The following is a 24,768-nucleotide window of genomic DNA, read 5'->3' on the forward strand; positions in this document are numbered from 1 at the left end:
ACGGACGCAACCTAAGACATTCGCCTACTAACATCTCTACAATAAATCTACTGATTCGTCAGCCAGAATAAGCTTTGTGAAGTTGCGATGAACCCTTACACAGATAGGGACGGTAATTTCAAGCATGCCTAAGACAAGGTTAGAGCTAGAGAGTAACCCTTGATGCGCTGAAGGATGAGAAGCATAGTGCCGGTCACAAACGTAAGCCGCATCATGTTGGGCCTGGCAAGACAGGGGACGAGAATTGGCAAGCACATACAACACATAATTTTTCCAAGCGCCAGCTGGCGATTAGTCATGAGCCTTGAAGCGCCGCTTATGTCAGCCATAGCAGCCGATTCCGCCTTGGTCAGCCAAAAAAAAAATATCGCGCGCTGCTCCAGCTAGCAGTAATTGTGTATATTGTCCTCCAACACAGCTTAGGTTTGGGTTGCTTTTTTGTGCGTATGGGAGACGACACACCAAAAAACCAAGAGCCATCTCAGTCAAATGGGCGAATGACGCGCTTTGGCACAACAGTGCCTGCCCCCGGCCGCACTACGAGCATGGTGCCTAGTCGTATTGGCTCAGCTGTCGGCTCCACACCCTCTTCGTCGATGCCATCTGCGTCGGCAACGACGGCACGCGGATCAACACCACAGCCGGGAGGAGCAGGACGTATGGTATTTCGACCTGTTATGCCGCAGCGCCGACGTACACCAGGCGCGAGTTTGCAAGCATCCATCAAAGAGGAAAAGAATGCAGACCAAAAACCAGCGTCCCTGTGGCCGACATCCTCGTCCGCACGCCCGCCACGTCCGCCGCGAGGACCACGGCCACCACGACCACCCATTGAAATGACAGCAACAGGACCTTTCTCGATGGGGGCAGGTGACCGTTCTAGCACGTCGCGCTCTGCGCGTGCAGCGGCCGACATGCGATCGAGGCCTGTAATGACCGAGACACATAGCACGCGATCGCGTGGCTCATCTTCCACCCAATCTACTCTCAATGCAGATACTGTGGATATCCAGCATGTACATGAGCTGGACCAAATGGCGCCACAGTCGCTCTTACAGCCGCCGCCTGGAGTGAAGCGCGAGAGTTCGCCACCGATCAAGACCGACGCTGACGAGCCAGTTAATGGCGATGTAAATACCGCACAGGCGCTGGATCTTAGCGAAAGTGAAGACGAAGACCATGAAGAGCTGATGGCGAGTCACTTTGCGTCTACTGTCCAGGATGGGGAGACAGACGGGCAGCTGTTCTTGTTCCAGTTTCCTCATACGTTCCCAGTGTTTCAACCTCGTTCGTCGTCTGACGCGGCTTCCACTGACACAAAAGAAAGTGGAGATATCATGGAAGTACCACCGTCTGAAGTCAAGGCCGAGTCATCGTCAGAGTCAGTTGGCCCAACTGAGGGTCAGATCGGCCATCTTGATATTTATGCTGACGGGCGTGTTATGCTTCGGCTTGGGGATATCCCATTTGACGTGATGAGCGGTAGTGAGACAAGTTTTCTGCAAGAGGTCATGATTTTAGATCCTGAGCGCCAAGAAGCGCAGTGCTTGGGCGAGTTGAATAGCAAGCTGGTCGTGACACCCAGTTTGGAACATTTTATGGCTCAACTGTCCACACAGCGGTGAGCACAGATACCCAACGTTCGTGAACGCATGGAGAATTAGACGAAATTGAGTCGCATGCCATTAGCCTCATGAATTCACATGTCCAAATTTGTTCGCTTCCTAGGTGCCCATTACTGCTACAATCTGCAAAGCCATGGCTTGTGTCTATGAATGCACTCATTCCTGATTTACATGTGGCATGTCTTCATGACCATCCAGGTCCGTGCGACGGGAAAAGCACTAATATACATTGCTTGTCAGTTCAGTATTAGCCAGTTGCTCGTTTAGTGTCCAGTTCGCCCGATGGACTAGCAACACTGTTGCCCGAATGGCTCTCAACCACTTGCGATGATGACATGACTCGATCACTATCGCTGAGCGTATCGCATTCCAGCGTCTCGCTCACGCCAGATCCATCCAGCGTTTCGTTGTCTTCCTCGTCTTCTTCCTCTCGGTTCAACAACTCTTCAATCGTTTGCTCCACCTCTTCATACTGTGCTTGGATGATGCTCTGGCCTTCTGGCACAGTACCGTCAGGCGCAAGCCATCGCGCCACATCAGTCGGATGTCCATCCTTGTCCGGCACAGGTTTTCTCATACTGTCAATCTGATGCAAAGCAAGTCGATATGGATACATATCACGCAAGGAAAATGTGCCACCATATTTGCTCACTTCACGAAGGCACTTCGAAATGGTCGAGAGCTTATCGGAGACAGGAATGAGCTCTTCTGACAGTGGCTCCGATGAAGAAAGCAACTTATTGATTAAACCATAGGACCTGCGAAGTAAATACAGCAACACGAGTTGTCCCTCAGGCTGTCTCCCCTCGCTATCGAGAAACTTCCCATTCACGCGCATACGATCAATATCCTTAAGCGTAAGGTGATACGTCCAAAGATCAGTCTCTCGCAAGCTCCATCGGTGCCGTTGCTCAAGATGCTCAAGCTGCTGCTTCGTCTCCAATAAACGGTCATAGATAGGCTGCAAGGTTGGAGACACGGTGCTGTTGCGCACAAGAATGTCGTTGCTTAGCTCGAAGCAGCTTTCTAACAGACCCGCAAGCATTTCCTGGCCCTCAGGTACCGATGATCCACCAGGACCAAGAAACTTGCCATCGACACGTTTTGCATCAATCTTTCGCAGTTCTTCCTGCAGCTGCTTCACATCACCTTTCGGTGGCTTTGGACGCGCAGCGGCTGCATTGAGCTGCCGTCGAATTTGTACGAGTTTTTGGTGAATCGCAAGGAGCTCCACTGAAATGACTGACAGCGAATTCTGCAATCGGTTCACCACTTGCTGACAAGCCTCGAGCTTGTGCGCCATAAGCTTTGTGAGCTGTGGCGGGTGCTTATTTTGCCGCTCATCGTTCTTGATTATGTCCCGTAGTTCCTGAATGCGACTAATAAAAGGCGTTAGGTCTGCCTCCGTGTATACAGCGGACTCGTCCATGTGGTCCAACAGCTGCTTCATGCATCCAATTTGACTGAACATAGCCGGGCATTCTCGGCTGCGTCCGACCGTGAGGAAAAAAAGGCTAAGCAAATAAAACACATCAACAAGCATAGTATCAACTCGAGTATTTTTTGTCGTTGTATAGTCACTGTTGCCCATGCCACCTGAAATTTCAGGAGCGTCAGAATCCTTCGTGGCATCCTGCGCGGCATCAGATATCCGGCGTTCTTCGCGAATCGCGTTCAGTTTCGTGACTTTCGTTAGCATCTTCATAAAACACAACTTCCCACTTTCCTCCTCCCCAATTTCGATCTTGCTAGAAATACGTACTTTGTTTGATAACGGCATTGTAAATTACTTGCACATCGTGCGGATTCGTATAGTCTGCACTGTTTTTTTTCAACACTGTGAGCTGGTGGCGAATACTGCATGCCTTGTTAGGTTATGTCAAGGTACTGGATCATACGCACTTGATCAATGCCTCAAGAATAGGAAGCTCCCCGTGCGGGATACCGGACATGCTCATGACCACAGACGTTCTCCCTCACCCAGGGAAATTGGACAATATGGGTTGATGATCGCTGAGCGTGTGAGATGCGCCTCCAAGCTTCATGACAACGTACTGGGCAATGATTGGTCTAGCCGCATTGCTTTCTCCAATGCTCGAAAACGAACTAGAGGCCCAATGACAACGATGTAACGCAGGCGGTCATGAGCCTACAAGGGTATACGAAGCACGTGGCGTTCAGCCCTGCCAACGTCATCATCACACAGCACAAGCCAACCAAGAGCGCGGCGAACGCCACCTAATAGAGCGGCAAAAGCAGCCAAATACGTTTGCCACTCGTTCACACTCACCCCTCCAAGCGTCGCAACAACATTCAACACTTGTCATGATTGTGGCGGCTCGCTTTGCGCCTTGTTTCATGGCTCGCCGCGTGGCGGTGAACTCTGTGCGGTCTATCACGACGAAGACGGCGACCCGCCCATCTGCGGCGTTGGCTGCCCCGCGATCTCCTATTGCACAGCAGACTCGCTTGGTGCGCCACACACGATTTAACCGTCCATCTGCCAGTGCACGAAACAATGGAGCATACACTGAAACGCCTTCACATGGAGCCACTTCCTCTGGCTCTGCGTTTGACAACATGTTTGGCTCGAGTCCGTTTGCACAACAAGGCGGTTGGTCGCGTGCATTGATTAGTGTGGGCATTGTCGCTGGAACGGCGATTGGATTGAATATGATATTCAACCGTGAGACTCGCTCGCCACTGGGACTCGCTGAGTCAAACTATTTGAACTCGACATTTACCTACCTGGGAACGGGTCTCACAATCACTGGTCTCACAGCTTACGGACTTCATCGCTATGGCTACTCGGCAAGAATCATGATGGCCAATCCATGGCTTGTGCTTGGTGTTGGCCTTGTTGCTTCTATCGGCGGTATGATGGGAGCACAGGCACTTCCACCGAACCACCCGGCGAAGATCCCTTGTTGGCTTTTGTTTAATGCGAGCCAGGCAGCAGTTCTGTCTCCTCTTCTCTTTCTGAACCCTGCTATCCTCACGCGCGCAGGCCTCTACACGGCAGGTTTGATGGGCAGTCTTTGCTATATCGGTGCAACGGCAAAGGAGAACAAATATATGTTCCTGGGTGGCCCACTCCTGGCCGGTGTAACGATTGTTGCACTGTCCTCACTTGCCCCTCTGATCATCCCTATCCGATTCGCGCGCACGCTTGCTCTCACTGAAGCTGTGTGTCTGTATGGTGGCCTTGCTGTTTTTGGCGGTTTTGTGCTTTGGGACACACAAAAGATCTTGCATCACGCCAGACTCGCGCAGGCTGGCTTTATTCCTGCTGATCCACTCCGTGAGAGCATCAGTCTAGAACTCGACTTTATCAACATTTTCACGCGCATTGTACAAATCCTCGCTATGCGTGATCAGCGCCGTCGTTAAATAGGTCAGCCAATATTTTTTTTCTTTGGATTTCTCCTAAGAAACCTTTGGAACATAGTTAGTACCCTACGGAAATCAGGTAGTCTGCAAGACCCTCAACGACTTTGTTCGCATCGCCAGGGAGTAGGGGCGAATTGTAAATACCAATCAGTACAGCTTGGTTTGTGCGCACAACACATAACCCATCGCCCTGTCGTCAGTTTCCTGATATACGTACTCCGGCTTTTCCGTAGATCGAACGTGGATTTGCTTGCAATGTCAAGTACTTCTTACCAGACACAAATATGCCGTTGGCCTGAAGAGGCGACGGGTCATCGAGACCCTTGATAATGGCCGTCTGTTCCTCCATGCTTACATTCAATCCAGGAGAAGACGCCCAAACTCCGCCTTTCAGACCAATAATTGCAGCCATAGAAACTTTGCCAGTTCCAACGAGGTTGTTGTCGACATATCCCTGCCAAGACATGATGAGGTCCTCACGTATAAGTGTAAATGTGAATGTGTGTGTGTGCCTTATGTCAATCTCGTGCACTTGACCTGGCTGAAGCGCATCAACGCCACCGTTCATATCCGAGATGCATGATTAGATAAGTTTCCCGAGACCACTCCGGTTACGTGGATGGCCCATGTGGCGTGGACGTGCGCACGGAGGCACCCATAATGCTGTGCTGGACAATTCAGACGGCTTACCTATCTCCCCATCCTACTCCCATCTACACATTTTAAAATGTCGCGTACTTTCTTTGTTGGTGGCAACTGGAAGATGAACGGCTCGATCGAGCAGTACCAGAGCCTAATCAAGCATCTGCTGGATTCCAGCCTGGATTCGAAAGCTGAGGTTGTGATAGCTCCCCCATCGCTGTACCTATTGCCATCGCAGAAGCTTCTTGAGGGCAAGCAAATCGCGTTGGGCGCCCAGAATGCTTACAACAAGCCATCTGGTGCATTCACAGGAGAGATCTCTGTTGCTCAGCTCAAAGATGCTAGCATTCCTTGGGTGATTCTTGGCCATTCTGAACGCCGCTCTATTTTCGGCGAGACGGATGATATGGTGGCTCAGAAGACGTCGGCCGCTCTCGAGACTGGTCTCTCTGTGATTCTTTGCGTTGGTGAGTCGCTTGAACAGCGTGAGAAGAACGAGAGTATCAACGTTGTCCTGGGTCAGCTTGAGACGGCCACAAAGGACGTCAAGGATTGGAGTAAGATTGTGATTGCTTACGAGCCGGTATGGGCAATCGGCACTGGCAAAGTTGCTACGGCCGAGCAGGCTCAGGAAGTCCACGCTGCCATCCGTCAGTGGCTCGTCAAGAAGGCTGACCAGCAGGTGTCTGACACGCTGCGTATCATCTACGGAGGTAGTGTGGCTGCTAAGAATTGCAAGGAGCTCGCCTCCCAGCCAGACATTGATGGCTTCCTTGTCGGCGGAGCAAGTCTGAAGCCTGAATTTGTTGACATTGTGAACGCTCGTCTGTAGGTTTGTAACGTTGTAGTTTGATGCAGAATGAACATGCTTGCATCTTAGTTTAGCCTTATGGTTGGAAAGCCAAGTTGACTGTGCCTTCTTCGGACTCTTTGTTCGGTTATCAAGTTAGGGATTTGGCACATGAGAATTGGGGATCCCCAAATGTGGGGTTGCCTAACGTGGATCGAGTGACTGGAGACAGCAAGTATTTGCCTCCACATCATCGCTTTTCGTTTCTTCCATCGACACGAGACGCTGGGATCATGTCTCGAGCAGCAAAGTTCACATTGGGCGCGTCAATTTTAGGGACCGTGTGTATCATCACAGGAGTGCATTATTTGCAGATTAAGGAGCGCGAGGTATGTGTTTTTATTCTAATCCAGACCATGTACAAAGGTGTGCAAAGGGATGATGAGCGGGAGAAGGAAAAGCAACAACGAATCCGCGAATTACAAGCGAGCCGTGATCGCGAATCGGCCTTAATGCAGCTACAACCACAATCATCAGGACCCCCTAGATTGGCTTGATGAAACTAATAATAAAATTGTCACCATGCTCGCTTGTGTGTCCTCACACACAAACGCTCTAGCTCTTGCATTGGTTGTTTGTTTTCTGTTCGTTTTTTTTTTTTTCATTTCAACCATCCTATAATTCCAACTAGGTCATATACCATACTTATGAACAACCATAAAAAGAAACTTGAAAAAAAGATTGGGACGAAATCCCCAAATTCAAACTCGAATGTTCGCCCAACCTCGGTCAATAAAGAGTATGTCTTTTGGAAGCAAGTGGATATCATGTCAACGTTCACATGGCCTGCTGATCCCGCATGCCCGCAAAAAGAGTTGTGGGCTTAGCCTTCAAGTGATGACGTCGTTTCGCAAGACTAAGCTTAGAAGTGCATGGGGACACCATAGTATCTGTCGGTGAATGGATAGAGCTACTTGCGGCACGCACAGCAAGAGAGGCCCATGTCTTGCAGTGGCCTTCTTCATCTGTCATTGTTGAGACGAGCCCGTCTTGAACACGGCGCTTCAGGACAAGCAGATGACGTTTTCCACTAGGCATATGCATATCTATCACCATAGCTTGTGGTGGCAATAGTGACGGCGTTTCAAGAAGATTCATGCTGTCGGGCTGCATATTCGCACGAAGATAAGCAGACACGGCGATCTTGCCCACGAGGACTTGGCCGTTGGGTGCCGTGTAAATAATCTCAGGAGCAAACACCTTCGACAGGTCTTCATCTGACATAGCGGGCATACTCATGAGAGCATGTATGATCAAATTTTCATCAGGCGATGACGCTGCACGGACAGGCAGATTCATCGAGTGTTCAGGCATGAGACCAGCCGCATTAAACTTATTCATAGGGTGGGCCATTCTAGCGGAAAAGAAGGTGTGAACTGAGCACGTATCAGGTGTGAACAATGCAGGGAGGAAGATTGCATTGTAGGACACAGCTCTATATGACGGCCGTGTTCAACGACATTGGATGTTACACTTAGACACAAGGTTCAATTTTAAGCGTTGTGTGCTCCTACAATTGAGCGAGCCCAGTCCCATGTAACATCCAAGCATGCCTACACATGAAAAAGCACATCACGTGATAAACTCTCCACGTTGGCCGTCAATTGTACATGGAAAATATTCCCTCTGGTTCCTTCCCTTTGGCCAAGTGAGAGTGGTTAAAAACACACTTTGCTTGGCAATTCCACGTTCAAGTGACGGAATGATATAGGGGATGTGCAAAGGACCGCCAATACTTGATTGCAGCCCAGAAGCACTGGACTCTTGTCTGGTGCCCTGCTGTAGGGAAAGTCCCCGGACATGGTATGGTATTGGATCCCGAAAGGGACTTGGTGCGACAGAATGTGTGTCTTGGTGTTGATGTGACGGTTTCGAGCGTCTTGTATGATAATGGATGTGAGAAAGATACCTGATGCGCAAATGCTTGTGTGATTTGTTGCTGGAGATGGGGAAAGCTTGCGTGTGGTAAGGGCACGTAGTCCAGTGACGCTATCGCCGAGTGAATTGTGCAAATCTGGTCATTTTTCTTGCTGTATCCTCTGTACGAAACGACGTTTATCGAGGCTGTGGTATGTTCACAATCTGTCTTGCGTCAACGCTCGTGTTTTTTTTGTTTGTAAGCTGCGAAGATATGAGCGTTTATAAAAACTGAAACGCGATGTGAGACGCTACAGATAGTTGTTGAGCATGCGTCACATCAAGGGTGCATACATTCTCGTCGACATCTTGTGCGTTAAGCGTCCGTGCCAATGGTTCGTCATTGTGATAGTTATGCGGTCACCGATGCGAAGCGGCAACACAATGGGGCTTACTCTTGTGCGTCCTCTATTTATTTCTAACTCGAAGTGGTTAAAGTCGGTCTATACATTAAAGGTATGCTTTTTATCAAGTTTCATCGTAGCGTTTTTTCTGTAGTGTTGCCGTAACGGCGTTGTACATGGGTTTATGTATGTTATGCTTGAGACAGGTGGTGCCCAAATGGGAGGGATGGTGCGGAAGTTCTTTTCCCTGAAGATGTGCTGTTTGGAGGTGTCCCGTAGTGGAGATACTGTCGCACAATCAAGTCCAAGCTGGGCTGGCTGGCTTTTCAGTCAGCAGCCATCTATCATCCACTTCTGCATTCTACAACCATGACACAGCCCACGGCAATTTTGTCTGTGTACGACAAAACAAACCTTATTGAGCTTGCACAAGGCCTTGCAGCAAAAGGAGTACGTCTACTTGGGAGCGGCGGTACGGCGCGTGCGGTGCGTGCTGCAGGCTTGGAGATTGGCGATGTTTCAGACATCACACAAGCGCCTGAGATGTTGCAAGGTCGAGTAAAGACATTGCATCCAGCCGTTCACGGCGGCATTCTTGCTCGCACATCGCTTGAATCGGACCGTGCAGACTTAGATGCGCAACAAATTGCACCGATTGACATTGTCGTATGCAACTTGTATCCATTTGAAGAGACCGTAGCCAAAGACCCAGCACCTACACTCGCACAAGCAGTCGAAGAAGTCGACATTGGTGGAGTAACGTTGATTCGAGCTGCTGCAAAAAACCATGAGCGTGTGTGGGTTCTCTGTGATCCATCGGACTATGCGACGTTCCTCACGCAATTTGGCGGCGAAGACAACGACACAGCCAAGCAATGTCGCGAGCGCTTTGCACTGAAAGGCTTTACTCACACGGCTCACTACGATACAGCAATTAGCCAGTACTTCCGTCAGCAGTACGCGTCACCGCCGCGTGAGCCTGTCCAGCAAATCACGTTGCGGTACGGCGCAAACCCACATCAGAAGCCGGCGTGTGCGTACCTGCCTGAGCGTGAACTTCCTTTCAAGGCACTGAGTGGCTCGCCAGGCTATATCAACCTCCTTGACGGTCTGAATGCCTGGGGCTTGGTCAAGGAGCTGAGTGAGGCTACGCAGCGTCCGGCAGCTGCATCATTCAAGCATGTATCGCCAGCAGGCGCAGCGGTTGCCGTGCCACTGACAGAGACGGAGGCCAAGGCCTACTTCGTCGCAGACTTGGGACCACTGTCTGATCTGGCTACTGCTTACGCTCGTGCGCGTGGCGCTGATCGTATGAGCAGTTTTGGCGACTTCATTGCATTGTCGCACACTTGCGATGAGCAAACAGCACGCATTATCTCGCGCGAAGTCAGTGATGGTGTTATTGCGCCAGGCTTTGAGCCAGCGGCATTGGAGTTGCTTGCAGCCAAGAAGAGTGGCAAGTATTGTGTGCTGCAGATGGACCCAGCATACGTGCCAGATGTGACCGAGACTCGACAAGTATACGGCGTCACGCTGCAGCAGCGTCGGAACGACCTTAAAGTAACGCCTGACCTGTTTAAGGAGCGTGTGAGCGCATTGAAAGACTTGCCTGACTCGGCCTTGCTCGACATGATTGTGGCCACTATTGCGCTCAAGTACACACAGTCGAACAGTGTCTGTTACGCATTGCATGGTCAGGTCATCGGCCTGGGTGCTGGGCAGCAGTCTCGTATCCACTGCACACGCCTGGCAGGAGGCAAGACCGATAATTGGTGGCTTCGGCAGCACCCGCGCGTGCTGGCATTGCCGTTCAAGAAAGGCACGAAGCGTCCAGACAAGAGCAATGCAATTGACTTGTTCGTCGAAGGCACGCCGCTCCGAGGTGAAGAGCGTGTGCAATGGGAGTCTGTGTTTGAGACGGTGCCTGAGCCTCTGAGCCAGGAGGAGCGGGCCCAACACGCTGCCGCATTGCAGAACGTCGTTGTTGCCAGCGATGCATTCTTTCCATTCCCTGACAATGTCTTCCGCGCTGCGCGCTCCGGGGCCAAGTACATTGCTGCTCCAGGTGGGAGTGTGATGGACGACGCATGTGTCGCTGCAGCTGATGCGCATAACATGGTGGTCGCCCGTACGAATGTGCGTCTTTTCCACCACTAGAAGACAGATGCCGTAGCAAACAAAAAGCTTTCACGATGGCGGACCCATGCGACTACTCTGTTTGCAAGTTCCCCAACGGCGGACGAAGCAAGCAGAGGAGTTGTGGTTATGCACAATTCAAACGCAGCCGTGCGCCAGCCCAGGATGGCCTCTTGGTCCGTGCGCTTAATCACAAGCTCAAGTGGCCTAGGCACAGGCGGCTGTCGTGGCCACGGCAAGTCAGGGCATGCTTCAGTTGCATGTGCAGGACCACGAAGTGCGCACAAGACGTGTTCGAACAGTGTTTGGCGATGGGCAGAGATTCGCGGCGAGATGATGCACTGCTGAGAGCGCCGCGACGAGAATGCCACATCACGTAGGCCAGGCAGCCCCATGGAATCAATGGATACCGGATTCATACTTAATTCGCGTTGCAATGCTGCCATGCATGGTGATTCGGCTAGTTTATGGCGCCATGACCTGCACAACACATATCCGTCGTGGTCACCACACACAAGCGCGAGCCTCGCTGAGCCGATCACGCTCGAGAACACGTACGCGAACGAGTTGGGTGCAAAAACAGGCAAACACAATGGGGCCCAACCATCTTGGTCTTTTCCAACTCGTACTACTGCATTGATGAGCGCAAGATCTGTCGGATGCGGCACATAACGGCGTAAGTGTGATAGACTAATTAGCGCATCGTCACTGTCCCACAGGAGAATATACAACAGCTGCTTGGGTCGTTTTTCTGGAGCAAGCTCGGCACAGGTCCGAGTGATCTGATCACGAACTGATGCATCTAGTGGACGAATGGGAACAGTACCGAAAGCCAACGCCAAGGAGGATTGCATGTTCAAGACCACTGCGTCGACATACTCTCGCATAGGCCCAATCAAAGCTTGTAAATCCAAATTAGGTGCACGATCAAAAAGGCGGAGCAGCCTCGCATGGCTAATGAGGCTGATGATAGTAGCATAAACACGCTCGAGCCGAAGAGACACAATATCGTCAGGCTCTTTCTTCTTCGCCACACAAGCCAGATACAGAGGTTTTCGATGTAGAAATGATACGTTCACCGAATTATTCATACAGATACGCTGCAACTGATCTTGCATGCCGAACAAACTCAACATGGCATGCATTACGCTTGCTTGGGTCAAGGCCCAGTCTTGCGCTCCATCATCGTGTGAGAGATACAGTAGTTTTCCTGCCGAGCTGAACACCATGTAGGTGCTAGACTGTCGTTCCTGCTCGTTCTCATGAGCTACATCACAGTTTTTTGCCCCATTACTGGATGTATCTGCGTTTTTATCAGCAAAGATGGGGCCTTGGGAAGATGCCATGGACGCGTTCAGAACGAGATCGACCGCTTCGATCTGCTTAACAGGAGGATTTGGCAGGAGCAGGAGGCGTTCGATGTTCAAGTATGCACCTAGAATTTACTGAGCACTGTGAAGGAGGCGTTGAATACAGAAATTCTAGCGCACGATAGCGGAAAAGGTTCAAAAAGGAAAATTCTCTCGCTCTGTTAGGAAAAACCTTATGGTCCCAATGGGGATCAACTTATAGGAAGCTGTTGCTTTGTGGAGTAGAGAAATCCCTCTGACCCCGCAAGTTGTCGAAATAATCCATGCATCCACGAAATGTGTATGCCCAAGAATATGTGACCAGGAATAATGACGGTGAAGCTCCGACCAATTGGAACGATGAGCATGCGCGTTGTCTTTATACTCAAAAGCTTCTGTTTCGCGACTTTGGCGTCACATGCAAAGTCACAGTTGACCGGTTGTGCCCCGCTTTACCGAGCAGGTTGAATTATCTGCACTGGATCGAAGACATTCTCGAGGCAGCTTGCCCCAGAGCGTCCACGGACAATATTGCAACTACCACATCTCTTCCTGTATGTGGTCTTGATATCGGTACTGGTTATTTGGCTATATATGCTATCTTAGCATGTGTTATGCATCGTGATTGGCGCATGATAGGCACGGATATAGACGCCAGTGCCCTAGGACACGCCCAGCATGTGCTGGATGATCCAGCAAATGAAGCTCTTGATCTCTCTCGGCGTGTAAGGCTTTTACACACACGTCAGGATACTCTGATCCCCGCGTCAGATACGAATGATGTAAGTTTCATCATGTGCAATCCGCCTTTCTACGCGTCTAAGCAGGAACGTGATGCACTCCGGCAGGCGAAAGTCGAGTATTATCATCCATGTTCCGCTCATGATACCGAATTGTATACAGCTGGAGGTGAGCTAGAATTCGTTCAGAGGCTTATTCATGAAAGCACGCTTGATCAACATCGAGAGCGCATTCCTTGGTACACATCGATGCTCGGCAGGCATTCATCCGTTTTAGCTGTGGTCCAGACACTAAAGCAGTATCAAATAACAAACTACGCCCTAACAGAACTCATCCAAGGCCGGACACGCCGTTGGGCCGTCGCTTGGTCGTTCCTTGCGCATAGACTTCCAGACAACATCGCACGCAATGTCGGCCCTTCACTTACGGCCTGCAAGCCTCCTTCCTGTACGCGCACGTGGAACATGAGGTATTCTAATGAGGATGAACTCTATAACCAACTTTGTCACCTCGATACACTTCCTAATGATGCTGTTGAATGGCACACGAATCCGCTTGCGCTGGTCGTGTGGGCGCCCTGCTGGACACGCTCGGCCCGCAGGGCTCGTTCACGCGGCAAGTCATACACTCGACGAGCATCGACTCCACTCGTATGCGTGCGTTGGGACGTTGTAAACAATACATGCGTACACGTGCACTGGACGTTTGGAGAAGATCGAACGGTGTTCGATTCGCTGTGTGCACATCTTCAAGGACAGCTACGAGTGCAGAAAGCTTCACAACGACTTTCCGACGCTACTGTCCAATTGGAGTGTTGATGGCGCCAGCAGCGCTGTCGGAGCCGGGAGCACTGGAGCGTAAAGCCTGGACTGTTTCTGTGTCGACAGGCGTGCCGATGCCGCGACGTTTCCGGATGACATTTTCAATGAAGAATTCTCCCGCTCGGTAGCTGCTGCGAACGAGCGGGCCACTCGCGACATATAAGAATCCAAGTTGCTCAGCCAACCTTTGCCAGTGAGTGAATTTTTCTGGCTCCACATATTCAGATACCTTCATGTGCCGCTTGGTAGGACGCATGTACTGTCCAAATGTAACAACGTCAACATTGGCATCACGAAGATCGCGAAGAGTCTGTTCGACTTCGGCATCCGTCTCGCCACAGCCAAGCATGATACTAGTCTTTGTCACGAGTTCTGGCCGCACAGACTTGGCATGCTGAAGGGTTGCCAAGCTTTGGCGGTACTTCGCGCGCCGATCGCGCACTAATGGGGTTGTTCGTTCAACAGTCTCAATGTTGTGGGCATATACATCAAGGCCACTTAGAGCTACCTGTTCAACATTCGCCATAGAGCCGCCAAAGTCCGGTACCAGAGCCTCGACGAGAATATTTTGCGCCTTTTGTTTGATCTTTTGGATGGTGAGGGCAATGTGGGAAGCACCACCATCGACCAAGTCGTCGCGATCGACTGATGTCAGCACAATGTAGCCAAGACCCCAACGAGAAATGGCTTCAGCCGTGTTTTCTGGCTCGTGCGGGTCTAATGCCGGGGGTTTCCGAGATGTCTTGACGGCACAAAAGCGGCATGCTCGGGTACAAGTATCACCCATCAGCATAATCGTAGCAGTGGCAGCTTCCTTTCCACCTGCACCGCCCCAGCACTCGCTGATATTTGGACATCGCGCTTCCTCGCACACAGTCGCCAGGCCCAAGCCACGCAAATCTCGCTTAATGCGGCCAAAGTTCGCACCTTTAGGAATACGCGTTTTCGTATAAGAGGGAAGCCGTTCGTCATTTACTCGACCCATCGCGATGCGTGGTGCCGGTGCAGACATCCCAGCAAATTCGTCTATCGTCATAGCATCTTCCGCAAGTCGTTGCCTTAGTTGTTCCATACGCGATCCAGAAGCTGGATGCGATAGTCTTCTCGCACAAGAAGTGTGTAGTTCACGCACACTGGCACGTAGCATGTGCCGAACTGCCATGTTCATTTTCGTGAGTACAACGCCACACGTAGATGAACACGCGCGACCCAACGACACTTGGTCCTTTCACTTGACCGAATGACGCAATTTCTGGCCGGGGGAGGGGGGACTGGGTGTGGAGAATCGTAACGTTTAGCTAGATACACGTGATATGTATAGTGGAGGTTGCCAACGTCGCCACACACGCACCGTAAGGTGCGTGTGTGATTAAGACGACGACACATCAGCTTCAAAAAAGACGAAGTCGCCCGCAATTTGTAGCTGACGGAGATTCAGTATGACGGGACCAGATCCGATTCCACCATCTCAGAAACAGAGCTCTGGAGTAGGCGTATTGCCGCCTCCACCAAGAGCCACAGCAATGATCGTCGTCGGTATGGCAGGCTCAGGCAAGTCGACATTCGTGTCAAAACTGGCATCACACCTTGCGCAGCGCGCAGCCTCAGCAGCGAGTGACGCGCTCGCAAATGATACGTCTCTATCAAGTGACTCACCGACACGTCCATACCTAATCAATATTGATCCAGCTGTTGCCACGTTGGGTTATGCGCCGAACGTGGATATCCGCGACACGATTGACTACAACCGCGTGATGGAAGAATACAAATTGGGACCTAACGGTGGCATCCTTACATCACTCAATCTGTTTACCACCAAGTTTGACCAGGTATTGCAGCTTGCAGATAAACGTGCGCAAGAGCTAGATCATATTGTGCTCGATACTCCAGGTCAGATTGAAATTTTCACGTGGTCGGCATCTGGCTCCATTATTACAGATGCCCTGGCTACGTCCATGCCGACCGTTCTTGTATATGTTGTCGATACCCCACGCACCACAGCTCCAGCGACATTTATGAGCAATATGCTCTATGCATGCAGCATTTTGTACAAAGCGCGTCTACCATTCGTTTTGGTGTTTAACAAGACTGATGTGCAGTCCCATGACTTCGCTCTCGAATGGATGCATGACTTTGAAGCTTTTCAACGTGCAATCATTGCTGGAAATGCACGAGACCCCTCCGTCTATGCGACACAAGGACGCAAAGATATGCCGACATCGTTTGAAAGCCGTGGTGAAGAGCCAAGCTATCTCAACAGTCTCATGAACAGCATGAGCCTCGTGTTAGATGAGTTTTACAAGAACATCACGGCTGTAGGAGTGTCATCCGCTACTGGTGATGGCATGGATGCATTCTTGGATGCTATTTCCAAAGCTCGCACTGAATACATCGACGAAGTGCGCCCTGAGCTTGAAAAATTGGTCGCTGAAAAGAAGGCTCAACTAAGCAAGTCTCAAGACGACCAAATGAAAGCATTTTTGAAGGACATGAGTCTCCGTGAGCCCCGCTCGGGTCTAGCGAAAGTGCGTGCAAAACAACACGCTGACCCTGACGACATGGACCCTCAATATGATGGCGATGGTGTTATTGTTGACCCCGACTCGGATGAGGAAAAGCCTGAGTATGGTGCACCTGATGGCGATGAGCGACTCAATAAACGATGGAATCAGCTAGATGGAACCTACTGGCCAACTTCTATTCATAGGTCTGCATAAATGTACACTTTACATGTGACCCTTGAAACGCGGATTCTTCAGAACGAAGCGGTAGCGCACGTCGCCCTTGTCAAGACGGTCGATAGCCTCATTGACGCCTTCTTCCGTCATGCTGAGCTCCTCAATGATAGGCTTGATGTTATTGCGTGCACTAAACTCGAGCATCTGGCGGTGTACCAGGCGGCGAGCGACGAGACTACCAGTCACAGTGAGCTGCTTCATAAGCAGTTGTGCGTAAGGCAATGTCATGTCATCGAAGCTAACGGTGAGTGGCACAATGTGGCCGTTCGGTTCCATAATATTGAAGTAGAGCGGCCAGTCAGGCTGGAAGCTTGTAGTCACTAGCAAGTGGCGGATCGGCTTTACGTTTTCGAACTTCGGATTCTCCTTTGATGCCACAAACTCATGAGCACCAAGCTGCATAGCTTGCTCGCGCTTGCTATTGGTACCGCTGAACACAACCACATCACAGCCCATCTTCGCAAGGTATTGCACAGCCAAGTGACCCAGACCACCCAGACCCAAGACACCCACTCGCTGGTTAGGTTGAATGCCCGAGTGGACCATGGCAGAGTAGACGGTAGCACCACCGCATTGAAATGGGCCGGCATCACGCAGATCGATTGCGTCAGGGATCTTGTGCACATAGTCAGCATCAATCACAGCACGATCGCCGAAACTACCGATGTCCAAGTCAGCGACACCGTACATAGTACGCTCAGGGCAAAGTGTGTCGAAGCCATCCCAGCATTCGTTACAGTATCCACAAGACTTGTGGTTGTAGCCCCATCCGACACGATCACCGACCTTCACTGCCTTGACCTCTGGGCCGACCTGCGAAACAACACCGACACCTTCATGACCCAAAACCATGTCGGCCTTACGATAATGCAGATCGGTACCACACACACCCGAGTACGCAATGTCGATCACGACATCGTTCGCACGAAGTGTGCGCGAACCTCCCTTGGTCTCAATGAGTCTGCCGCTTGGGCTTCCTTTGAATACGGTGCCGAGGTCAACTGTGGTCATGTCGTGTGACTGAATGCGGTAAGACCAATTACTTTGTCGTGTGACCTTTCGCCCCTTTATATTGACTCCCAAGACGTTGGGTCGAAATTTCGAGGCCCGTTCGAATGCCCGAGCGCCGTGCAGCTGAAATCATATCGTGCATATGATGACGTCATTCTAAGCAGATGAACTCGACAATATTGCCTGGGCCAACGAACGTTGCACACTAGGTCCGAGGACTTCCCACCTTGAGCCTTGCGGAAATTTCATGCTAGGTCCGAGGACTCCCCAAACCAGACCAATCATAGCTTCTAGAATAGCTTCAAATGAAGTCGCGTTGCCCGATTAGATAAACTCTTTATGTTGGACCAGGTCGAATACCAAACTTTGTCGAAGCGCCATGAGCACTGGCCCACGGGATGTGCGAGAAGCCGGCCAGTGAGAAAAACGAAGAGTAGAGCATTCGTCAGAGACCACATACATGGCTTGGGCTATCGCTGGTCTATGAACTTCACACGCGCATCGACATACTTTAATGGCAATGAATATCAGTAATGCTTAGTATCGCACAGGTCTCGCGGATACTGGCCACTACATAACCCAAGGAGGTTTGGTCTGCTCGATATGAGATGACTGAAATCTTGTGCCAAAGCCTAAGTTATGCCAAAAAAAATGCGAGAAAAAGTACATCCGTATCCCTAGCGAGACAGCAAGAAACGCTACTAGCTTGCATCTCTCACGTACTATATAAACACAGGACGAGCGACTATTACATGCGCTGATGAACTTAGATAAGTCAGCCAACATCCATTCTTCTAAGAGATCGTCACACTTACCAGCAATAATAAAGTTTGCGAGGACAGCAATAAATGTTACGACGCACACGACAGGCGGACCAATTAAGTCATCTGGCAAGTTAGAACACAAAGCGGATCCAGAACATATCGAAAAGAACACGCACCGAAACTGCCTGGCCAGCGCATTTTAATGAGGGTCACACGGCGCTGATAGCTGTACAGGCCCCAGAGGAGAACGAATGCAGAAATGAAAGCATACACCATACCAAACACGCGCACGACCTTGGCAGCAGCAGGGTTGCCTGGCACGTCTGGCACATCTGGACTAGTCGATGGCTTCGGGTCATAGTAAGAAGCCGAGTTAAATAGGGCCAATGCAAGTGTGCCGATCAACAAGGAGGCACGCAACCACGAAATCCATGTGCGCTGATCATATTAGTCCATCCGGTTATGATTCATTATACACACCTCGTTCGCAAACCAAACCTTGGCCTCGACTTTGACAGGAGTCTGGACTGGTCGTGGTTTTGGCACAGGGACTGAGTTGTCCTGCGTGCCTTGATATGACGCATGGCTTTCACCGTGCAAAAGTGGTCGGGCCTCCTCTGCTGCCACATTCTTAACCTGGTTGACAAGTTCTGATGCGCGCTCGTAGATCCGCGAAAAGTAATTATTTGTTGGCCTCACATCAGTCGACGACATGGTCGCTGCAAGTAGCGTAGTCCGCTAACGGAGTCAAGGCAAAAGGTCGCTGTGCTGAAGTTTTGGTGCTCAGCCAATAATCGTCGCATCCACTAGTGGACAGACTATGGAAAGGAGCAAGTGTCCCACGTGGAGCCCACACGTGCGCATAAATCCAAACGCATGCATTAGACAGAAATTGCTAAACGATCTGCGCGCGATACGCAAGCGGGGCAAGCATCATCAGTGAAACAAAGGGAAATTTCCACATGGCAAGATGTGGAGTGAAGTCAAGGAGCACGTCGCAATACTGCCACCTGGTTGGGGCGGTTTCGCCATGAGTGTAGATTGACCTTAAGCCTAAGGATGGTCTTGCAGTCATACTTCTGGTTCAGCTTTAACATGACTGAATTCCCGAAGCGTTTTACAGGTTTCAAAAGAGTAGAATGGATCGAGTAGAAGCATGGTGCAATCTCTTTTTTTTGTTCTTTTGTAGGTATGGTACCGATAAAAGCTATGTCACGCTCACTCATGCGATCGATTCGCTTATATCTTAAAACCTAGAGATGCCATACATTCTCTGTGCCGCTTGACAAGTTCCTCACATTTTCGTGCAGATTCGCCGTGTTCTTCAACATTGTGACCGAACTTGAGGAAACAATCGTCACGCGCCGCCTTCGTTTCAGGACAAGCGCAGCATCTGCACGTCGTTGAGTTACGCGTTAGCTCGCACACACTTGGAGCTAATATCAAAATACATACGGTCGGATCCCTTTTGGGTTCAACTCGCTCACTAGATGAGGTGACGTGCGAACGCTGGACTCTCCAGAAGACGACATGGTAGTGATGTTCGGACGCCACACTGCCCATTTTAATAACGAATTCGCACGTCCAGTAATGTCCGCTCGCACTAGTTCTGTCGACTGCCGCACGCGCGCGTGCACGTACACAACACTAAAGCCACCACTTGCGTTCGATGAGGTCAGCCTCCACTCAAGCAGGCTTGAGTGGAGCCGAGGGCGAACTCGCCGATTGAGATAGGGTCTAGCTGAGAGATCGAGGCGAGAAAGTTCTCCTCACGTGAAGAAGCTATACAGTAGTCACGTGTGGGAAGCACGCCGAAACCATCGAGGTCGTCCATACAAGCTATTCTCTCCCCTCACCGAGCAAGACTATACTGATCCACAATGGCTTCTCCGTACGTGTTAAGCTAGCGAGATGTATTTGCGAGTATGCATGCTAACTTATTCCCAGTGAACTGTCCGCTACTTACGCTGCCTTGATTCTCGCTGATGAGGGTATGGAGATCACGGTACGTTTTCTAATGAGCAGGCATGATTTCGTCTTTTTCGAACACCGAAGAGTGAATCGCGCGTATCATGTCTGTAATCAAAAGAATGAGGACTCACACATCGCAGAGCGACAAGCTTGTTGAGCTTACTACCGCTGCTGGCGTGCCAGTTGAGCCAATCTGGGCGAGCTTGCTCGCCAAGGCTCTCGAGGGCAAGGATGTGAAGGACCTGTTGACGAACATTGGTTCAGCCGGCCCTGCCGTCGCTGCTGCCCCAGCTGCCGGTGCCGCTGCCGGCGGTGAAGCTGCTGAGGAGCCCAAGGAAGAGAAGAAGAAGGAAGAGGAGAAGGAGGAGTCCGATGAGGACATGGGCTTTGGTCTCTTTGACTAAAATGTATGGACTTACTGATGAAACCTTCTCCCAGCCATGGCGTCACAGTTGCGCGCATTTTGCCTATCGTGTCTGGTTTCGATGCCCCGTAGGCAGGTGTATCTATTAACGGCGACTGTACTCCCTTGTACTCTGCGCAGGACTTGTCTTGTCGAGTAGTGGTAAAAAAATATACTCTGATTCCCTTACTACCATGTGTATTTGATTGTGCGCTTTTGTGTGTAACAGAAGAGAAGTGTATGAGAATAGATCTGAGTCAGTATACACAGGGTTAGTGCTGTCGAGTCCCTACTAGATGGTGAGTATGCGCTTATGCGTGGATTCGTATTAGTAGTAATATTTCTAAGGATCACTACATATGTGTTCATGCCGGTGAAGTAGCACTGGTGCATATGAGTATTGCACTGCGTGAGAGTGTTGGAAGTATAAACCACGTGCCTTTGACCCAGCATCTTGTAGTACGTTCCGGGCTGAGTCGTGCGGGTAGATGAAGTCCGGCTATATAGATATTCGAGGGAACGAGGTTTCTGTGAGAAAATGTACCCAAAGACCTTGGGGTACGATTGACGCGAAAACGATGCATCCATGGAGCATACGCATTAAACCACTGAGTTGACGTGAACGAAAATTTCTTGGTCCATCGCGTCGGCTCAACGGCTAAAGGCTAGTCATGGTGTGAGTGCAGGTGGAGGAAATTCCACGCCAGATTGATTGATTGCGTTTTCAACCAACATGAGTCGTGGTGAGTCGGAACTGGAACGGCCAAGTGATTTGCATGGAGATCATGGTGGGAATCATGTAGGCGTGCGAGTAGGCAATGGAGAAAACCCATCTGTTGCTGAACACGCAGCTGTGTCGGCTGTGCCGCGACTGAGAGACATGCAGCGATCTTCAAGCATGTGGCCCCAACAAACGATGCCATTAGTGAATCCTCGGAATGAACAGCGTCCGCCAAACGTGCGAAGATGGAGTAGCGGTGTGGAATCACTTCAGAAGCTAGGTCCAAGGCAGTTTCATATGGAGGTGCAGCCAACGATTCAGCGCCTCTTAGAGCAAGAGGACACAGATGGTGACAATCAAATTAGTATCGCCGACAAAGGTCCGAAGACCATAACACTTGAGACGGTTGATGGTCCGTCCTCAGAGATTCGTGGCACTTATATGCTTGCGAGTCTGCTGCAGGAGTTGGCACTTGCGATGGACCGAGGTGAACAGCACTTGATCGTCTCTGAGGCATGCCTTGCAGAGAACCCGATCGACAAGCTTTCGCGCATGATCCGCACCATGTTTTGGAATAACTTGACGCGAAGAATCGATGCCGAGGGCTTGCAGAAAGTGCTACTTGATCCTAAAAATCGCTCAGCGCATCGTGGGCAGATCCTGTATGTGCCGGCAGGTGAGCCTGAAATGATTGCATATTACCGCCGAGTCGCGGAGGAACGGCCTGCGTTGCGACTGAATGTCGAGGTGCTTCCCAAAGTGTGCACACCCGAGTATGTGCGAGATCTGAATCAACGTCCGGGTTTGCTGGCCATCGCGATGGAGAAGGTCCAAGACGAAAAGACGGGCCAGATCGACTTGCGAGGCATCCCGTTTGTCGTGCCCGGTGCGCGGTTCAATGAGCTATACAACTGGGACAGTTACTTTATTGCACTGGGGCTGTTGGAAGATGGACGACTTGACCTGGCAAAGGGGCCCGTGGACCACTTTATCTTCGAGATCCAGCATTACCACAAGATCATGAACGGCAATCGGACGTATTACCTGTTACGTTCGCAGCCGCCGTTTTTCACGGACTTTACACGTCGCGTGTACGAGCGCATGCTGTCCGACCAGCCTGAGCACAAGGCGCAGCACAAGGCATGGCTTCACCGCGCTTTATGTGCGGCGATCAAAGAATACCACATGGTCTGGATGAGTGAGCCCAGGTTTGATCCAAACACAGGCCTGTCTCGATACCATCCTGAGGGATTGGGCGTGCCGCCAGAGACGGAGGCGTCGCACTTTACAGCGCTCTTGCGGCCGTATGCTGAGAAGTATCAATGCAGTGTGAATGAATTCACGCGCATGTATGATAATCAGGAGGTGCAAGAGCCAGATCTCGACGAGTATTTCCGTCACGATCGAGCCGTGCGCGAGAGCGGACACGATACCTCATACCGTGTTGAGCGCAAGTGTGCAGATCTTGCGACTATTGACCTGCAGTCACTTTTGTTCAAGTACGAACGAGACATTGGCGAGCTAATCCGCGACGAGTTTGACGATGAACTGGAGCTCACGGACGAATTTCGTTTGGATACCTCCCATGGTGCCGAGGCAGGCCGCTTAGTGAGCAAGCTGCAGCGCAGTGCCGAGTGGTTCGAGCGGGCTGCGTTCCGGAAGAAGCAGGTCGATGCGTACTGCTGGAATGAAGGCAAGGGGTTGTACTACGATTACAATCTGCGCAAGGGAGAACAAAGCCTGTATGAGAGTGTCACGTCATTCTGGACCATGTGGTCCGGCATGGCATCGCCCGACCAGGCCGCCCGCATGATGCGCTTGTCATTGCGCAAGTTTGAAGTAACGGGTGGCCTTGTAACTGGTACAGAGGAATCGCGCGGCCCCGTCTCACTCTCGCGGCCGAATCGACAGTGGGACTATCCGTATGCATTGCCGCCGCATCAAATGCTCGCTTGGGAAGGACTCAAGCGGTACGGGTACATGGACGATGCTCGGCGCCTTGCATATCGTTGGCTGTATATGATCACGACGGCGTTCGTGAACTTTAATGGTCTTGTGCCGGAAAAGTTTGACGCCGTCGCTCTGAGTCACTTGGTAAATGCCGAGTACGGAAACCAGGGCACACAGTTTGCCTATGTGCCGCGAGAAGGTTTTGGATGGACGAATGCTAGCTTTCAAGTGGGTCTTACGTATCTCTCGAGTCATATGCGCAAGGCTGTGGCGGTATGCCAGCATCCCGATGATTATTTTGCCAACATGCGCCGGTCCGCATCCTTTGGCAAGAGTGTGCCGGCCCTGATCCGCCGACTGTCGTCTTCTTTCAGCGAACAGGAGTAAATCGATAGTGATTTCTCATAGATGTATGAGCTTGGTAAAGATCGTAGAAGGTAGAGTGTGTTGCATCTGTCTCTTCTGCGCATTTGACCATTGAGGGGACAGCAAGAGTTGGACTCGATCCCTTGCCCCATGGTGCGAGAGCTATGGAAATTGGTGCCTATTTTTTGGTAACCAGCCCCTTGCGGTTCATGCATGGGCCCTTAGGCCCGAGAAAGTGGGGAAATTGCACCGCAGAATTATGTCACGCCACCTACGTTTGAAGAAAGCTCCCCATTCTGGCACGGTCCTCTACGTTTCCAAGTCGTCCCCTCCATCGCCGAAGAACCTTTGTGCGACAGGCGCTCGTACTAGTTGCGTGAGGAAGAAGGATGGACGATGCTGTGTCACTAATTGTCCGCACTTCTGAGCTCCCTGGCGTTCATTCATACGCGCATCTTTTGTCGAATGCCAATGTTGTTGCGGTACGCATGTGCTTCTTTACGCTCACCCATCTAGTATATACGAGAAGCAGCGTTTGTGCCGTACGTCCAACTGGTCTGCCTCTTTGCTGCCGGCACATGGCATGATTACAAGTTCGCATCACCGGGGACGTTACCACCTATGAATGAGGCGCAAGAAAGGCAGCTGCAACGCCTCACACTTGTATCACTTGCTCAAGAAGCATCGCCGTACTTGTCGTTGGAGGACATGGGCCGTGCTGTTGACATGCCAGTGCACGACGACGGATATGCGATTCCCCTGCTATCTCTACTGATCGAGTCGCTCGAGCTCGGCATGATCACGGGGCGTATCGATGAGATCGGCAGGCGTCTATGTGTTGTAACATGTGCATCTCGAGACGTGCTTCCTCCTGATGTTGCTCCTGCGAGTCGAACCACTCTTACGCGACTTGCCACCGACTTGCACGCATGGAAAGAGAAAACACGCGATGTGCTAGTAGATCTAGATTCGAAAATCGATGCACTGTGCAAGCAGACCGAAGCGTCTGCAGAAGCCCATCGTCAACAC

General features: G+C 51.0%; 16 protein-coding genes across 16 annotated transcripts; 8 read left to right on the forward strand and 8 right to left on the reverse strand.

The window, feature by feature from the left end:
- Nucleotides 1–446: 446 nt before the first annotated feature.
- Nucleotides 447–1,625, forward strand: MGL_0643 (uncharacterized protein; the record flags this gene model as incomplete). The annotated part of the gene is made up of 1 exon (XM_001731998.1): nucleotides 447–1,625. One exon carries the CDS (start codon nucleotides 447–449, stop codon nucleotides 1,623–1,625), a length of 1,179 nt encoding a protein of 392 aa, XP_001732050.1.
- A 247-nt stretch (nucleotides 1,626–1,872) lies between these two features.
- On the reverse strand, nucleotides 1,873–3,324 carry MGL_0644 (uncharacterized protein; the record flags this gene model as incomplete). Its single annotated transcript, XM_001731999.1, has 1 exon — nucleotides 1,873–3,324. One exon carries the CDS (start codon nucleotides 3,322–3,324, stop codon nucleotides 1,873–1,875), a length of 1,452 nt encoding a protein of 483 aa, XP_001732051.1.
- Nucleotides 3,325–3,950: 626 nt separating this feature from the next.
- MGL_0645 (uncharacterized protein) lies at nucleotides 3,951–5,015 on the forward strand (the record flags this gene model as incomplete). The annotated part of the gene is made up of 1 exon (XM_001732000.1): nucleotides 3,951–5,015. One exon carries the CDS (start codon nucleotides 3,951–3,953, stop codon nucleotides 5,013–5,015), a length of 1,065 nt encoding a protein of 354 aa, XP_001732052.1.
- A 58-nt stretch (nucleotides 5,016–5,073) lies between these two features.
- On the reverse strand, nucleotides 5,074–5,481 carry MGL_0646 (uncharacterized protein; the record flags this gene model as incomplete). The annotated part of the gene is made up of 2 exons (XM_001732001.1): nucleotides 5,074–5,205; nucleotides 5,233–5,481. 2 exons carry the CDS (start codon nucleotides 5,479–5,481, stop codon nucleotides 5,074–5,076), a joined length of 381 nt encoding a protein of 126 aa, XP_001732053.1.
- Nucleotides 5,482–5,742: 261 nt separating this feature from the next.
- MGL_0647 (uncharacterized protein) lies at nucleotides 5,743–6,489 on the forward strand (the record flags this gene model as incomplete). Its single annotated transcript, XM_001732002.1, has 1 exon — nucleotides 5,743–6,489. One exon carries the CDS (start codon nucleotides 5,743–5,745, stop codon nucleotides 6,487–6,489), a length of 747 nt encoding a protein of 248 aa, XP_001732054.1.
- A 795-nt stretch (nucleotides 6,490–7,284) lies between these two features.
- Nucleotides 7,285–7,860, reverse strand: MGL_0648 (uncharacterized protein; the record flags this gene model as incomplete). Its single annotated transcript, XM_001732003.1, has 1 exon — nucleotides 7,285–7,860. The coding sequence occupies one exon, from the start codon at nucleotides 7,858–7,860 to the stop codon at nucleotides 7,285–7,287; it is 576 nt and encodes a 191-aa protein (XP_001732055.1).
- A 1,277-nt stretch (nucleotides 7,861–9,137) lies between these two features.
- On the forward strand, nucleotides 9,138–10,925 carry MGL_0649 (uncharacterized protein; the record flags this gene model as incomplete). Its single annotated transcript, XM_001732004.1, has 1 exon — nucleotides 9,138–10,925. The coding sequence occupies one exon, from the start codon at nucleotides 9,138–9,140 to the stop codon at nucleotides 10,923–10,925; it is 1,788 nt and encodes a 595-aa protein (XP_001732056.1).
- Nucleotides 10,926–11,094: 169 nt separating this feature from the next.
- MGL_0650 (uncharacterized protein) lies at nucleotides 11,095–12,250 on the reverse strand (the record flags this gene model as incomplete). The annotated part of the gene is made up of 2 exons (XM_001732005.1): nucleotides 11,095–11,245; nucleotides 11,463–12,250. The coding sequence occupies 2 exons, from the start codon at nucleotides 12,248–12,250 to the stop codon at nucleotides 11,095–11,097; spliced, it is 939 nt and encodes a 312-aa protein (XP_001732057.1).
- A 287-nt stretch (nucleotides 12,251–12,537) lies between these two features.
- Nucleotides 12,538–13,462, forward strand: MGL_0651 (uncharacterized protein; the record flags this gene model as incomplete). Its single annotated transcript, XM_001732006.1, has 2 exons — nucleotides 12,538–13,035; nucleotides 13,322–13,462. 2 exons carry the CDS (start codon nucleotides 12,538–12,540, stop codon nucleotides 13,460–13,462), a joined length of 639 nt encoding a protein of 212 aa, XP_001732058.1.
- Nucleotides 13,463–13,789: 327 nt separating this feature from the next.
- On the reverse strand, nucleotides 13,790–14,800 carry MGL_0652 (uncharacterized protein; the record flags this gene model as incomplete). The annotated part of the gene is made up of 1 exon (XM_001732007.1): nucleotides 13,790–14,800. One exon carries the CDS (start codon nucleotides 14,798–14,800, stop codon nucleotides 13,790–13,792), a length of 1,011 nt encoding a protein of 336 aa, XP_001732059.1.
- Nucleotides 14,801–15,254: 454 nt separating this feature from the next.
- MGL_0653 (uncharacterized protein) lies at nucleotides 15,255–16,532 on the forward strand (the record flags this gene model as incomplete). Its single annotated transcript, XM_001732008.1, has 1 exon — nucleotides 15,255–16,532. One exon carries the CDS (start codon nucleotides 15,255–15,257, stop codon nucleotides 16,530–16,532), a length of 1,278 nt encoding a protein of 425 aa, XP_001732060.1.
- A 250-nt stretch (nucleotides 16,533–16,782) lies between these two features.
- Nucleotides 16,783–17,564, reverse strand: MGL_0654 (uncharacterized protein; the record flags this gene model as incomplete). Its single annotated transcript, XM_001732009.1, is given in 2 exon segments — nucleotides 16,783–16,791; nucleotides 16,797–17,564. Coding segments are annotated over 2 exon segments (777 nt in total).
- Nucleotides 17,565–18,312: 748 nt separating this feature from the next.
- MGL_0655 (uncharacterized protein) lies at nucleotides 18,313–19,042 on the reverse strand (the record flags this gene model as incomplete). The annotated part of the gene is made up of 4 exons (XM_001732010.1): nucleotides 18,313–18,329; nucleotides 18,380–18,451; nucleotides 18,505–18,766; nucleotides 18,809–19,042. The coding sequence occupies 4 exons, from the start codon at nucleotides 19,040–19,042 to the stop codon at nucleotides 18,313–18,315; spliced, it is 585 nt and encodes a 194-aa protein (XP_001732062.1).
- A 525-nt stretch (nucleotides 19,043–19,567) lies between these two features.
- MGL_0656 (uncharacterized protein) lies at nucleotides 19,568–19,860 on the reverse strand (the record flags this gene model as incomplete). The annotated part of the gene is made up of 2 exons (XM_001732011.1): nucleotides 19,568–19,721; nucleotides 19,784–19,860. The coding sequence occupies 2 exons, from the start codon at nucleotides 19,858–19,860 to the stop codon at nucleotides 19,568–19,570; spliced, it is 231 nt and encodes a 76-aa protein (XP_001732063.1).
- Nucleotides 19,861–20,418: 558 nt separating this feature from the next.
- Nucleotides 20,419–20,703, forward strand: MGL_0657 (uncharacterized protein; the record flags this gene model as incomplete). The annotated part of the gene is made up of 1 exon (XM_001732012.1): nucleotides 20,419–20,703. One exon carries the CDS (start codon nucleotides 20,419–20,421, stop codon nucleotides 20,701–20,703), a length of 285 nt encoding a protein of 94 aa, XP_001732064.1.
- Nucleotides 20,704–21,435: 732 nt separating this feature from the next.
- Nucleotides 21,436–23,760, forward strand: MGL_0658 (uncharacterized protein; the record flags this gene model as incomplete). Its single annotated transcript, XM_001732013.1, has 1 exon — nucleotides 21,436–23,760. The coding sequence occupies one exon, from the start codon at nucleotides 21,436–21,438 to the stop codon at nucleotides 23,758–23,760; it is 2,325 nt and encodes a 774-aa protein (XP_001732065.1).
- Nucleotides 23,761–24,768: the final 1,008 nt, after the last annotated feature.

The sequence above is a fragment of the Malassezia globosa genome (assembly GCF_000181695.2).
Source record: "Malassezia globosa CBS 7966 chromosome Unknown mgl_sf_1.2, whole genome shotgun sequence".
Classification (NCBI taxonomy): Eukaryota; Fungi; Basidiomycota; class Malasseziomycetes; order Malasseziales; family Malasseziaceae; genus Malassezia; species Malassezia globosa.